Source organism: Rhinatrema bivittatum, chromosome 4, assembly GCF_901001135.1.
Source record: "Rhinatrema bivittatum chromosome 4, aRhiBiv1.1, whole genome shotgun sequence".
NCBI classification, from domain to species: domain Eukaryota; kingdom Metazoa; phylum Chordata; class Amphibia; order Gymnophiona; family Rhinatrematidae; genus Rhinatrema; species Rhinatrema bivittatum.
The window spans coordinates 345,048,698-345,064,204 of record NC_042618.1 but is presented as its reverse complement, the minus strand read 5'-3'; the positions used below and the strand labels follow the sequence as shown (position 1 = coordinate 345,064,204).

Here is a 15,507-nt window from a genome sequence, read left to right as displayed (position 1 = left end):
GGGCAGAGTGCATGAAGGTGACGGCTGATGTCACAGCGTGTGCCAGAACATCACTACTTTCACTCAGTGATCCTGGGCTGCTTTCCCAGTCTGGCAGGGTCTAAATGTGCAGAATGGTCAATCAAATGCGACTCCCTCGACCCCCCCCCCCCCAAACAGATATTCTCTCACATTCGGAAGGCCAATGCATCTACTACTTCACGTTAAAAGGCAAGTTAAAGATCAGCTTGTTGCACAACAAAACTGTCACCAATTAAGAGTCTTGCCAGCTCACTGACCCAGTGTTTAACAGGATGCACTCTCATGCAGGAGAGCAGAGTCCTGAACATGCTGGGAGGAGGAAGGGATCTCTTTTTGTCACTTATAGTGGCCCCCTGAAGTAACCATCAGGGATTTCTGTCTGCTTCCCACCATCCAAATGTTCGTGCTCTGGGATGAAAAATACAATGTTAGGGCAAGAATGCCAAAGGTCAAGCCGAAGGTCCCAAGTGCCAAAATGTGCCAAGGCCCCTCACCCAGCCCATATGTGAGACATCAGTGCTCAGATGGGCACGACTGAAAGTCTGTATACATACGAGGTCGTGACAGAATCAATGCTGCCTGGTTCTGCACGGCTACAGAATTTTGTATTTCATGAACAGATAACTGAATGCTTGTCAAACACATAAATCTGGGAAAGTGTCCAGTTTACCATATCAGAATGCTGGCAGGGCTAAAGTAGATAGATACAGCGAAAATAAATTAAACGCCAACATTTCTTGCCAACAAGAGGCACCATTAAGGAGAATGCCACCTTTTTACAATGTCTTGAATTCTGTAATTTGAAAAGCATGCTAGTGTTTTTGTTTGCCATCGTTCCGCCTACCTTTTCTCGGTGAGTCTTATTGACTACAGCCCTCCAACTTTTCTACTATATCCTCTTTTCACAGGCCAAGTACTGCAGAGATCATACGTGGCCCAGACAGGAGGATGCATCCCTTCCCACCCCTGCCCGACTGAGCTACTGGTGCTCTTTGGCCATCCATCACCCTGAGGGATGTCCTTTGTAATTTCTCTGGCTGGGTCTTTGGGTGGGACTCCAGACATTTGAGCTAAAGGAACAAAAATCTAAATTAGGATTAACTCTATATTTCCTGCTTAGCAACACAGACCACTAGTTACAAGGCCAGCAGACCTAACTCTTTCATTTGGCAAGTTTCACTGGATTTCATAATCCCTTACCTTCCCTGAATAGTGCTTTAGTAGGGATGTGCATTTGTTTTGAACATATGCGCAATCCGCAACGTATAGATCCCTATTCGTTGCATTCGTGGGGTTCCGAAACGTATGGCGAACCCCCACGAATGCAACGTATCATTAACAAATAAACCCCCCCCCCCCCTCCTGACTCCCCCCAAGACTTGCCAAAAGTCCATGGTGGTCCAGCGGAGGTCCTGGAGTGATCTCCTGCACTCGGGCCGTCGGCTGCCGGTATTCAAAATGGGGCCGATAGCCTTTGCCCTTACTGTGTCATAGGGGCTACCGGTGCCATTGGTCGGCCCCTGTGACACAGTAAGGGCAAAGGCTATCGGCGCCATTTTGAATACCGGCAGCCGACGGCCCGAGTGCAGGAGATCGCTCCAGGACCTCCGCTGGACCACCATGGACTTTTGGCAAGTCTTGGAGGGGTCAGGAGGGTGGGGGGTTATAGTTATTTAAAGGGTTGGGATGGGGTTTTTTTTAACTTTAATGGGAATCGAATACCATATGTAACTAAAGGACGAATCGGGGTCTCCCGAAAACGGATGCAACGGATTTGGGTCCCGACAAATACGAATACCGAATTGGACGAATCCGTCCCTGCTGCACATCCCTAGGCCTTAGGTAGGAAAGAAATTCTATTTGCAAGCCTCCTTGTGGCGGGTCACTAATTGCTCCTGATCGATGGGCTTGAATGCCTCAAACAAATTTAATCCCTTCCTGTCTCCCCTCGCACCGCACATACCACCCCCAGCCATGATTTGTAAATATGGAAGTTTGTTTCCTTACCAGGATGATCCCTGCCTGGGCTGTGGCAAGCTGCATCAGAACCCACTCATAGCTATTGGGACCCCATACACCCAGTCGGTCTCCTTTCTTCAGGCCAAGTGCCAGGAGCCCAGCTGCCAGCTGCTCAACCTGCAATGCACAGAAAAATCTAGTTACTTACTATATAGCTGCCCCTATAGGCACAAGAACTTAACTATGGATTCCTAGCTGGGGACTTCAGTTGCTGCTCTATACGCACCAGGTCTAAATCAGACTCCCAACATTGTTCCCCTTTGATTTTGATGGATGACTTCAGAAAAATATTAAGAAAAGCATGTTTACTAATGACTCCTTTGTGCAATTGAATGTGAAGTTGTTGCTCCTATCCTAGCTGGTTATTATCACACATTGCAGTGAGGAGGAGTTGAGAAGATGCGGATAAAACAAGTATTGCGGAGCAGTTGCTTTGTACATGTGCAACCCCTCCCCATCTCCCCCTCAGCAGCAGGTTACCTCTTGTTTGAGCTGAGTGAATGTCCTCCGCACCCCTTCCCGCAGGAACACCAATGCCTCACGCTCTGGGAATCGATTTGCTGACTCCTCCAGGCACTGACCCACCGTTTTATAGAGGAGCGGAACCAGGGAGGTGCCATGGACATAGCTGGTGGACGTCACTGGTTTGGATGGTGGTGTGTCTGCATAAAGAGGGCTTTAACAAAAGGGAATTAATCAGCATGAATGGCAAAAGACGACATCCCTGCATCATCTGAGCATAAAACTTCTTTCAAGGACTCTTTCACTAGACTGCACACCCATCTGCAGGACAATGCATTCAAGGATTTGACCACTTCCAGCCAACCCTCATCATTATCACCCCAGGAGGAGACTTCACTCCAATTATCTAATGCAAACACACAAGATTCGCCTATAAACAGGAGCACAAGGATAAGGAAGCAGTACAGAGTGTCACACAGCAGTACTGAATGCAGCAATAAACAGAGGGAGATAGAAATCTAAGGAAACCTGCCGTCCCCGAGCTCTTCCACAAGAGAGGTGGACAGGTCCAACTGAGGCCTAAAAAATACCTCAGGTTTTGCAGTCTTTATTAAAAAAAAAAGCAACAATAAGATCAATAATTAAAAAACAGGCCACATATAAAAGGAACCTGAGATCTGAATATGAAATTTGTGATCTTCAGCTATAATTACATTTCCATGAAAATTTCACTGTAATTGCCCGTGAATTCATGCCCCTATGTTCACCCAACCGAATGCTGGCTCTGCAAACTGTATTTGGATAGCTTAGTTTATGTGCAAAAGCATAAAAAATAAACAAAGATAATTATGGGCACTGCAGTTTCCTAGAAAGCTGTTGTGGCTTTCTCCCTCCCACTACGGCTCCAGGAATTTCACCCAGTCAAGAACTGAATGTGTTCCCTGGCTGCTGTCACTCAAGTGGTAACCTGATCCCTTACAGGGAAAGCAATTCGTGTTCTCGCAGGAAATCATTCAGAATGGTCAAGGTCAAGATCAAGGCTGGTAAAACAGTAATCTGAATGCTGCCAACATTACAGCATGCACAGTGAATCAGCAAGTTTGGCTCATCTCGCTGAGCTGTTAGGGAGTCTCCAGTTTGCATCTGTGCTGCCACACCGTACTCGTCACCACCTGTCAGCCTTTGCAGGGTGGCATGTCGTGGCCCCAAAACATTCAGCATTTCTTTAAACACTGTTTAAAAGAATAACCAAGAGGCTATAGGAAATATAATGGAGCACTCGAAAAGTGGCAACAATGACAAGAAAAAAACTTCATCTTTATGAGAATTCATATCCCTGTCAGGGCCTCTCTAGACTTTTTAATAGTTGTTAAAGAAATACACTAGAGATAAGAACATGAGAAATTGCCATTTTGGGTCAGACCAAGGGTCCATCAAGCCCAGCATCCTATTTCCAACAGAGGCCAAACCAGGCCACAAGAACCTGGCAATTACTCAAACACTAAGAAGATCCCATGCTACTGATGCAAATAATAGCAGTGGCTATTCCCTAAGGGGTAGATTTTATAAATTTCCGCACGCGCGTACTTTTGTTCGTGCACCAGGCGCGAACAAAAGTACGCTTGATTTTATAAAATACGCGCATAGCCGCGCGTATCTTATAAAATCCGGGGTCGGCGCGCGCAAGGGAGTGCACATTTGTGCAACCTGCGTGCGCCGAGCCCAGCGTGCGCTGCCTGTTTCCTCCGAGGCCGCTCCACAATCGGAGCGGCCTCGGAGGGAACTTTCTTTCCACCCCCCACCCCGCACCTTCCCCTCCCTTCCCCTACATAACCCATGCCCCCGCCCCTATCTAAACCCCCCCCCCCACCTTTGTTGGCAGATTTACGCCTATGGAAAGCAGGTGTAAATCTGCGCGCGCCAGCAGGCTGCTGGCGCGCCATCACCCGACCCGGGGGCTGGTCCAGAGGCCTCGACCATGCTCCCGGGCCGGCGCCACGCCCCTGGGCCAACCCCCGAAACACCACGTCGCTCGCGGCCCGCCCCCGAAACGCCGCGTCACTCGCGGCATGCCCCCCCCCCCCCCGACACGCCCCCGACATGCCCCTCCATGCAAGCCCCGGGACTTACGCGCGTCCCGGGGCTTGCGCGCACTGCCGAACCTATGCAAAATAGGCTCGGCAGGCGCAGGGGGGGTTTGGGGTAGGTTTTCGGGGGGTACGCACGTATCGTACGCGCGTACCCCTTTGAAAATTTACCCCTAAGTAAACTTGATTAATAGCAGTTAATGGACTTCTCCTCCAAGAACTTATCCAAATCTTTTTTGAACCCAGCTACACTAACTGCACTAACACATCCTCTGGCAACAAATTCCAGAGCTTTATTGTGCGTTGAGTGAAAAAGAATTTTCTCCGATTAGTCTTAAATGTGCTACTTGCTAACTTCATGGATTGCCCCTTAGTCCTTCTTTTATTTGAAAATGTAAATAACCGATTCACATCTACTCGTTCAAGACTACTCATGATCTTAAAGACCTCTATCATATCCCCCCTCAGCCATCTCTTCTCCAAGCTGAACAGCCCTAACCTCTTCAGCCTTTCCTCATAGGGGAGCTGTTTCATCCCCTTTATCACTTTTGTTGCCCTTCTCTGTACCTTCTCCATCGCAACTATATCTTTTTTGAGATACGGTGACCAGAACTGTACACAGAAATCAAGGTGCGGTCTCACCATGGAACGATATAGAGGCATTATGATATTTTCCGTTTTAGTAAGCATTCCCTTCCTAATAATTCCTAACATTCTGTTTGCTTTTTTGACTGCTGCAGCACACTGAGCCGCCGATTTTAAAGTATTATCCACTATGATGCCTAGATCTTTTTCCTGGGTGGTAGCTCCTATTATGGAACCCAACTTCGTGTAACTACAAGGGTTATTTTTCCCTATATGCAACACCTTGCACTTGTCCACATTAAATTTTATCTGCCATTTGGATGCCCAGTCTTCCAGTCTTGCAAGGTCCTCCTGTAAATTATCACAATCCATTTGTCACTTAACTACTCTGAATAATTTTGTATCATCCGCAAATTTGATAACCTCACTCGTCGTATTCCTTTCCAGATCATTTATATATATATTGAAAAGCACCGGTCCAAGTACAGATCCCTGAGGTCCTCCACGGTTTACTCTTTTCCACTGAGAAAATTGACCATTTAATCCTACTTTCTGTTTCCTGTCTTTTAACTAGTTTGTAATCCACGAAAGGACATCGTCTCCTATCCCATGACTTTTTAGTTTTCTTAGAAGCCTCTCATGAGGGATTTTGTCAAAAGCCTTCTGAAAATCCAAATACACTACATCTACCGGTTCACCTTTATCCACGTGTTTATTAACCCCATCAAAAAAATGAAGCAGATTTGTTAGGCAAGACTTCCTTTGGGTAAATCCATGTTCTCTGTGTTCCATTAAACCATGTCTTTCTATATGCTCTATGATTTTGATCTTGAGAATAGTTTCTACTATTTTTCCCAGCACTGAAGTCAGACTCACTGGTCTATAATTACCCGGATCGCCTCGGAGCCTTTTTTAAATATTGGGGTTACATTGGCCACCCTCCAGTCTTCAGGTACAATGGATGATTTTAATGATAGGTTACAAATTTTAACTAATAGAGCAGAAATTTCATTTTGAGTTCCTTCAGTACCCTAGAATGCATACCATCTGGTCCAGGTGATTTGCTACTCTTTAGTTTGTCAATCTGGCCTACTACATCTTCCAGGTTCACAGTGATTTCATTCAGTTTGTCTGACTTATCACCCCTGAAAACCATCTCCGGAACTGGTATCTCCCCAACATCCTCATTAGTAAACATGGAAGCAAATAATTAATTTAGTCTTTCTGCAATGGCCTTATCTTCCCTAAGAGCCCCTTTAACCCCTCGGTCATCTAATGGTCCAACTGACTCCCTCACTGGTTTCTTGCTTCAGATATATTTAAAAAGGTTTTTATTATGAGTTTTTGCCTCTATGGCCAACTTCATTTTAAATTCTCTCTTCGCCTGTCTTATCAATGTTTTACACTTAACTTGACAATGCTTATGTTTTATTCTATTTTCTTCAAATGGATCCTTCTTCAAATTTTTGAAAGATGTCTTTTTGGCTAAAATAGCCTCTTTCACCTCACCTTTTAACCATGCCGGTAATCGTTTTGCCTTCCTTCCACCTTTCTTAATGTGTGGAGTGCACGCCTCTAGGATTGTATTTTTAAACAATATCCATGCCTGTTGAACACTTTTAACCATTGCAGCTGCACCTTTCAGTTTTTTTCTAACTATTTTCCTCATTTTATCAAAGTTTCCCTTTTGAAAGTTTAGTGTTAGAGCTGCAGATTTACTTATTGTCCCCCTTCCAGTTATTAGTTTAAATTTGATCATGTTATGATCACTGTTGCCAAGTGGCCCCTTGTTAACTTGAACAGTAAATGTTTCCAAAAATACTTCTAAAGATTACCAGACTGCAAACTGTTCTTAGCACTTTCCACACTCGGTGACCAGACTCCACTTCAGACTTTAGGATTTATGTCTCAGCCACAGATAAGCAGCTGAAGCTACTGCTATTCCTTTCCCACCTCCTTCAGGCTGTCAGAGGACTGTTTCAGGCTCTGCACCTATGGAGACCGCTAACTGGTTTAAGATCCGCTTCTGTTTTAAGACTCCAACCTGACCCGGCCCCTGACTGTAGCACAGCCACACAAGGGCAGACCACAGACGTCCCTTCTCACTGGCAACCCGAGGATGTGGCTCTCTCTTAACTTCTGATGCCGGAACTGAAAACCACAACCAAAAACAAGGGAAGAAAGAAAGCCGTTTCTCAGCATTCTTTTTGCAGCAGAAGCATTGATTTGGGATTTGTTTGGAGTTGGGGTTGGGTTTTTTTTTAACTTGTGGCTTGTGCCACTCTCTCTACACCTGCTGGAAGAGCATATTGTCCTATCTCGGCTAAGAATCCTAGCTAAGTGGGATCAGAAGCAAAACTTTTCAGTTTTTATTTTATTTTTCTTGGGAATTTAACGGTGTCTACCACAAGAACAAAAATGGGAGAAATCAGTGGTAAAAATGACTAATATATTTGCTCTTGTTGTAATAAACACTGATAAATTGCAGGGAAAAATAAAATGTAAAACTGAAAATGAAGGTTCCCTAAACATGCTGGAAGCTGCTGAGCTTGTTTTCCTAGATGCCTGCCCTCCCTGAGTTAATACAGAAGACAGTGCACTTGCACTGAGCGCCCAGCTTCATCGCAGCCTGCAGCATTTTCAGAAATTCAGCTCTCACTGGTTTAAGAGAACGGCAGATAGCAAACAGATTGTGAAATAAACACCAGGCCTAAGGTCCTATGTGTGGAGCACCTCCATGTCTGTGTGCCAAGAAACTAAGCCTAAGTAATGATTCATCTGAGTAGTTACCTAGCTCAATTTCTATAAAGGAACATGCCTGGGGTATGGGAAGGAAGGTTGTCAGTCCCTGAGAGATAAGAGGAGAAAACAAATGGGGGAGGGCAGGAAGTTTGGTTCTTGTGAACATGAGTTTTCCACCAAACCAGAGTGCATACCCTTGCAAATTCTCTAAAGCACAACATTAAGGCCAGAAGTTAATGAGAATTCAGCCTGTTTTTCATATCTGATTTCATGCTGGAACACTAATTTTATGCCACGCTTGAACATAGAGTTCTGCTGCTTAGATTCAGATTACTTTGCTGGCATGATGATTTGTACTGATCCTTTCTAAATGCTCAAGATATATGAAGGCACTGCAGGCCACAAGGGTGATGACTGCAGATATAGTATAGACTAATGGTTAGAGCAATGAGGTGCAAACCAGGGTTCAAATCCCATTTCTCCCACTGACACTCCTGTGACCTTGGGCAAGTCATTTTGAGATCAATATTCAAAGCCTGTTCAGTGCTATTTAGCTGGATAATGGAAAAATGACTTACCTGATAATTTCGTTTTCCTTAGTGTAGACAGATGGACTCAGGACCAATGGGTTGGTGCCCCCCTGCTAGCAGATAGAGACAGGGTCAGGTTTCAAAGCTGATGTCACCTTAAATATACCCCTGCAGTGATCTCAGCCATACAGTATTGAAAAAAACTTGATTAAGGCTTGATTAAAACTTGATTCAAAACTTGATTTAAAAACTTGAAGGCCGGTGACCATACTCAACCAGACATAAACGCTGAATCCCTGCCAACTTACAGCAACCCCAATCCAGGGGTAGAGAGATGGCTTACCCGTAGTCCCTTGGGGAAGAGGTTCATGCGCGTTCCCTTGTCACTGCTTATCAGCAGCCATGGGTGGGATGCTGAGTCCAACTGCCTACACTAAGGAAAACGAAATTATCAGGTAAGTAATTTCTCCATTTCCTCCATTTCCTAGCCAGATGGGCTCAGGAACAATGGGATGTACAAAAGCTACTCCCAGATGGAGCAGGAGGCTGCCCGTGGTCCAGTTGGCACCGACCTCACAAAGGCTGTGTCCTCTCCGGCTTGGACATCCAGGCGGTAGAACCTGGCGAAGGTGTGCAAGAAAGACCATGTCGCTGCTCAGCAAATGTCGACGGGAGACAGCAGCTTAGCTTCCGCCCAGGATACTGCCTGGGCCCTAGTGGAATGAGCTTTAACTTGAAGGGGAAGAGGCTTCCCTGCCTCTACGTAGGCTCCTGTGATCACTTCCTTGATCCAGCAGGCTATGGTAGCTTGCAAAGCTGCTTCGCGTTGTTTCCTTCCCCCGTGAAGAACAATTAAGCAGTCTGTCATGCACATAGGGTCTGTATGTTCTAGGTTCCGTACTAACAGCCTGCTGACATTTCAGTGGCGTAGGAGGCAGTAGTCTTCTGAGTCCTTGATTCTATCTAGGGACGATAAGGAAATGGACTGGTTCATGTGAAACTCCGAGACTACCTTTGGTAAGAAGGAAGGGATGGTGCGAAGCTGCACTATTCCTGGAGTCAGTCGGAGAAACGGCTCCCAACATGACAGCACCTGTAGTTCAGAGATGAAACGAGCCGAGCATATCGCCACCAAGAATATGGTCTTCAGCGTTAGCAGGCAAGGGACAGGGTGCACAGCAGCCAAAACGAAGGCCCTGCCAAGAAGTCCAATACCAGATTGAGGTTCCATAGGGGGACCAGCCACCTTAAGGGCGGTCAGAGGTGTTTAGTTCCTTTCAGGAAACGGGTCAAGTCCAGATGTGTCGACAAGCGGACGCTGTTCACCTTACCTCTGAAAGAGGAAAGAGCAGCCACCTGAACCTTTAAGGAGATGTGGGACAGTCCCTTTTTTTAGGCCATCCTGTAGGAATTCCAGGATCAAGGGGGTCTTGGTCATCCGAGAGGGCACCCCGCGTTCATTGCACCAGGCCTTAAAAACTCTCCAGATCCTCATGTACATCAGGGACATTGAGAACGTCCATGTGCGGCGCAAGGTAGCGATTATGCCTGCCGAGTATCCACGCTTCGTCACGCGAGCCCTCTCAAGGGCCAGGCCCTAAGACAAAATCGAGCCTGTCCTCGTGAAGGATCAGACCCTGCTGGAGAAGATCCTTGTGCAGGGGAAGCCATAGGGGGCTCTGCACCAGAAACCTCCGCAAGTCTGCATATCACGGGCATCTGGGCCAGTCCGGGGCCTCCAGAAGGACTAACCCTCTGTGTCGTTCGATCTTGCAGATGACCTTGCCCAGCAGAGGTCATGGACGGAAGACGTACAGTAAGACCTCCTCTGGTCAGGTCTGAACCACGGCTTTGATTCCTTGGGAGTTTTGATCTCTCATGCGACTGAAGAATCAGGGGACCTTCATGTTCAGAGATGTGGCCAGCAAGTTGATGGATGGGAGGCCTCAGTGATCTACTAGGAGCTGAAAGGCTCTAGTCAATAACATCCATTCTCCTGGATCCAGACTCTCCCTGCTGAGGAAGTCTGCCCTGACCTTGTCTTGTCCCACTATGTGGGACACCAAAATCCATTGTAGACTTAGATCCGCCCATTCCATAAGGGGGCCTATCTCCAGAGAAACTTGTGGCTTTTGGTTCCTCCCTGGTGGTTGATATAGGCAAGCGTTGTTGCGTTGTCTGACATCACGCAGACTGCTTGACCTCAGAGCCTGTGACTGAATTGTAGACATGCTAATCTGACCGCTCTGGCTTCTAGGCATTTTATGTTCCAGTGCATCTCTTACTTGGTCCATTGACCCTGGCTTGTCAGTTCCTGACAGTGGGCTCCCCATCCTGGAGGCTCACGTCCGTCGTGAGGACTAGCCAGTTCAGTGGGAACAGGCTTACACCCTTGCTTAGATGCATCTCCTGTAGCCACCACTGGAGCTGACAGTATATTTCCACCGGTAGGTGAAGGCGAATCGAGTAGTCTTGAGATAGTGGATTCCAACATGACAGCAGGGAGTGCTGACGCGGTCTCATGTATGCCCTCACCCACAGTACTATCTCCAGTGTTGACGCCATCAAGCCGAGGACCTGGAGATAGCGCCACACCCTGGGGTGCATTGTGTTCATTAGCCGCCGTACTTGGCAGATCAGTTTCTTTATCCTTGAGGGAGGGAGGAATACCCTATCCTGCTTGGTGTCGAACCGGACTCCCATGTACTCCAAGGACTGGGAGGGCTTGAGACTGCTCTTGTCCATGTTCATTATCCAACCGAGTTCCTGGTTGGATAATGAACTCTGTCGCCTGGAGACTCTCTTCCAACAACTTCGCCTGGATCAGCCAGTCGCATTAAGTAAGGGTGTACCAGGATCCCTACTTTCCTCAGTGCTGCCACTACGACCACCATAATTTTGGAGAATGTTCGGGGGGGCAGTTGCCAGGCCGAAGGGCAACACCCAGAACTGATAATGGCAGCCGAGTACTGCAAAGCGTAGACAACGCTGGGGGTCTTGACGGATAGGGATATGAAGGTAGGCCTCCGAGAGGTCTAGGGATGTTAAGAACTCTCCCGGTTGAACAGCCACTATGACAGAGCAAAGAGTTTCCATGCGGAAGTGGATTACCACAGATGACAGTTGATGCTCTGGAGGTACAGGATGGGGCGAAATGACCCTTCTTCTTGGGTACGATGAAATAGATGGAATGAAGCCCCATATTTTCCTGGGGTGTGGGGTACCGGGGTTATAGCCCTCAAACTAAGGAGCCTTACTAGTGTGGATTCCACTGCCAGTCTTTTGTGCTGGGAGTGGCAAGGTGACATTATGAACATGTTCTGAGGGATGCTGCGAAATTCTAGGATGTATCCTATTCGTATGATGTCCAGTACCCATTTGTCCGACGTGATCTCGACCCACCTCTGATAGAAGAGGGATAGTCGGCCCCCTCTCCTCGTCCCGTGGAAGGGTCGGCCCAACTTCACTGGACATGAACCAGAGCACGAACCAGTTCCTCTTTTTTGGTTGTCGGTTCCGAAAGGACTGAGACCTTCCCAGGGGTCGAGATGTCTGGAACGGAGAGTTTCTGCAGGGCCGGAAGCGCTGGGAGCCCCTGGCCCAACCCTCCTGGGCAAGGGGCATTGTGATCTTTTCTTCCTAACTTCCAGTAGCCAAGGCACTGGAGCTTCACCCCACTTACTGGCCAGTTTTTCCAACTCACTTTCAAATAGAAAGGAACCCTTAAAGGGCATCTTTGTGAGGTTTGCCTTAGAGGTCACATTCGCTGACCAATTTCTCAGCCATAGCTGTCTTCTGGCCACCACTATTGAGGCAACTCCTCTGGCCGAGGTGTGCACTAGGTCAGAGCTTGCATCCGCTAGGAGGGCCGCGGTGGGTTCCATCGCTTCCGTGGGGGGAACCCCTGAGCTATCAGCCTCTTTGAGAGAAGCAGACATGAACGAGCCACCAGGGCACAGCAGGAAGCAATCTGTAGAGTCAATGCTGTCGCGTCAAAGGCTTGCTTAAGAATGGATTCCAACCGCCTATCGTGTGCATCCTTCAAGGCCGCTCCTCCCTCTACTGGGATAGTTGTCCGCTTCGAGACGGCGCAGACAAGGGCATCCACTTTCGGGAAATGCAAGCATTCCTTAGCCGCTTGGTCCAGCGGGTACAGGGCGTCCAAGGTCCGACCTCCTTTAAAACTGGCTTCTGGGGCATCCCATTCCAGGTCAATCAATTCTTGGATGGCTTCCAGCATCGGGAAATAGTAAGAGGATTTCTGTAGAGACACCAATATGGGGTTCCTTTTTGGTTCCGACATAGAGTCTACGCCGGATACTCCCAGAGTCTTCAGGGTTGGGAGACAAGGGCTGGCAATTCATCTCTGTGGAAAAACTGTAGCATGGTCCGGTCTGGTTCCAGGCCTGGCAGGATTTCCCCGTCCTCCAATGAGTCTGCATTCCCATCGTTGTCATTGGTGTCTGGGTCCTTGTCCGGGATGCCCTTGGTGAGGCGAGGCATGTCCCAAGGTATGCTGGGGGGATGAGGCCCTCCCAGCTGGGGCTCAGACCGGGCAGGGGCAGCAGCTGACTGTGCCTGAACAAAGGCTTGGAGGCCCTGGAAGAATTACAACCAAAAAAAGGTCGCTGGGTCCATACCTAGCCCAGGGAGAACTGGGGTAGGGGCCGCTGAACTGTCTTCTCCAGGGGAGGATGCAGCCCCAGGGTTGCTTAGATCCAGGATGCTACTGGATAAAGTCGTGGCCGACCTGTCCTCAGACAGGGAAGGGCCAGACCTGGAGAAGCTCTGAGAGTCCAGTCCTCACTGGGCCTCTTAACAAAGCTGACACAGGACAGATTCAAGGTCCTGATATGGCAGGCGAAACTTAGGGAGTGGCACTTGTGGTTCTTAGTTGCCGGTGCCATAGCTCCTGTTGGTTAGCGACTGAGCTTAAGTGAGCACGCTCTTCCCCGATGTGTGCAAGTGGGGCATCTGGTTGTGGGCGGGAGTCTGTGCACGGTTATGTGCTCAGTTGTGTGCTCAGTTATGCACCTAGCTATGCGCCCAGGATTCAGCACAGTTATGCGCTCAGGAATGTATGCAGTTATGCTCGTAGGAGCGCGTACACCTAAGGGTGTGAGGCGTGCCAGTACGCACGTACCTCCGGGGCAAGATAGGCACTCAGGAACGGGCACACCTCCGGGTGCGATAGGCGCACAGGCCCGTGAGCACCTTGGCGTGATGGTCACTATGCGCGAAATAATGTGGGTATTAGGAGCACAATAGGGTCAGCCTGCACTGCGCATACTGAAGGAAGGTGTGGGAAGATGGCACCGCAAAAAACCACGCACAAGATGGTGCCTATCACGTGGAGTGCCCACCAAGCTTGACGCAGGTCCTAGTGCATCGGGGAGCCGCTCAACTTGCCCGGACCCCCTTCCCTTGCTGCAGCGGGATCGGGAACATCGTCAGTACGGTTCACTGAACAAGGAGACCGGAGGAAAGACTTACCGAAGCTCTTCCACGTCTCTGGATCGGAGGAGTTCTTCCTTACTACCTGGGCTCAGCGCTTACTGGCTGAGTACAGAGACAATCTCCGGCTGCGCATGGGAGAGGGCATAGGCTCTGTCACCACCGTGCTCAGCTTCCTGCACCCGCTGCCTTTCCGCTGCTTGAGCAGCAAAGTCCCCGCCGGGAACCAGCTACCGGACCAAGGCTCACCTCTGAGGGATGTTGGAAATTGCCTCAGGATTTCTTAACTGGGGGAGGGACCATTAGGTATCACCGCAGGAGAGCGGGGCTCAATATTTCTCAAATTTAGAAGTACATTTTTCCTGTTACAAAGAGAACTGTGTTCCCGATAGGGGAGACATAGTCCACATCTGCTAGGAGACGGAGGGGATGCTGAATGGCTGAGGTCACTGCAGGGGTATATCTACGGTGATGACAGCTTTGAAACCTGACTCCATCTCCATCTGCTAACAGGGGAGCACATAACCCATTGGTCCTGAGTCCATCTGGCTATACGGGGTCGAGATGTCTGGAATGGCGAGTTTCTTTAGGGCTGGAAGCCCATAGCCTGACCCCTTCTGGGCGAGGGGCGTTGTGACCTTTTCTTCCTATCTTCCGGTAGCTGAGGCACTGGAGCTTCACCCCACTTACAGGCCAGCTTTTCCAACTTGCTTCAGAATAGAAGGGATCCCTTAAAGGGAATCTTTGTGAGGTTCGCCTTAGAGGTCGCGAGTCAGGTTTCAAAGCTGACGTCACTTTAGATATACCCCTGCAGTGACCTTAGCCACGGGACTTATGCGGCTAAGTAGCGGCTGCTGAATATGCGCTCATGATCAAAGACTGCTGTTAGCCGAACAAGTCCCTTATACTGTTAAAATGTACGCACAAAAAAAGTGGACAAGCATTGGGCAGATTGGGGGAGGAGCAAGTTAGACATATAACTTATACGCCTAGCTACCGATATTTGGAGTTAGAATTATAAGTGTATGTCTAAGTTTAGACGCCCCATAGAGCAGATCTAAGCCAGCCGGATAGATTTATCTAGCGAAGTACGCACATATATGCATATATTCAGTGGCTTTGCTGTGCTGCTGAATATACATCGTGACTTAGGCCTGGATTTTCTATCGGTGCACAGCTTACTGAATTCTGCGGTAATGGGGGGGGGGGGGGGGGCCAAGCAGAGGGCGGGCCTGCTAAAGCCGGCTGCGAAAGCCGGCAGCGATCGCACCCCCGCGGTGTTATCGCTGCCGGCTTTCGCACCCAATAGCGCCACCGTGAAAGGTGGTGCTATTGGGCACGCTACTGGTGGCGATAACGGGTCTTACCTTATTGCCGCCAGCGAAGTTACCGCCGTGTCTGCCCCGATGCCACCCCGACTCCTCCTCTTCCGGTCCTGACTCCACCCCGACTCCGCCCCTATAAAGCTATCGCACGCGAAAAGTCCCTTTTCATGTGCAATACCGATAGAAAATGACCCCCTTAGTTAGATAAGTTAGTAAATGGCCAGCTTTGAATATTGCCTTCTGTATCTCCTATTGTTTCAGGTGCACACTTAGACTGCAAGC

At 48.7% G+C, this 15,507-nt stretch overlaps 1 protein-coding gene across 1 annotated transcript in view; it reads right to left on the bottom strand.

The window, feature by feature from the left end:
- The window catches only part of LOC115090938 (acyl-CoA synthetase family member 2, mitochondrial-like), a 115,790-nt gene that overhangs the window by 87,891 nt on the left and 12,392 nt on the right, over positions 1 to 15,507 (bottom strand). The window contains exons 2-3 of the mRNA XM_029600629.1: positions 2,521 to 2,716; positions 2,029 to 2,157 (exon numbers count right to left, since the gene is read on the bottom strand). Of these exons, the coding sequence (XP_029456489.1) occupies positions 2,029 to 2,157; positions 2,521 to 2,716 (325 nt within the window). The remainder of the gene's footprint in view (positions 1 to 2,028; positions 2,158 to 2,520; positions 2,717 to 15,507) is intronic.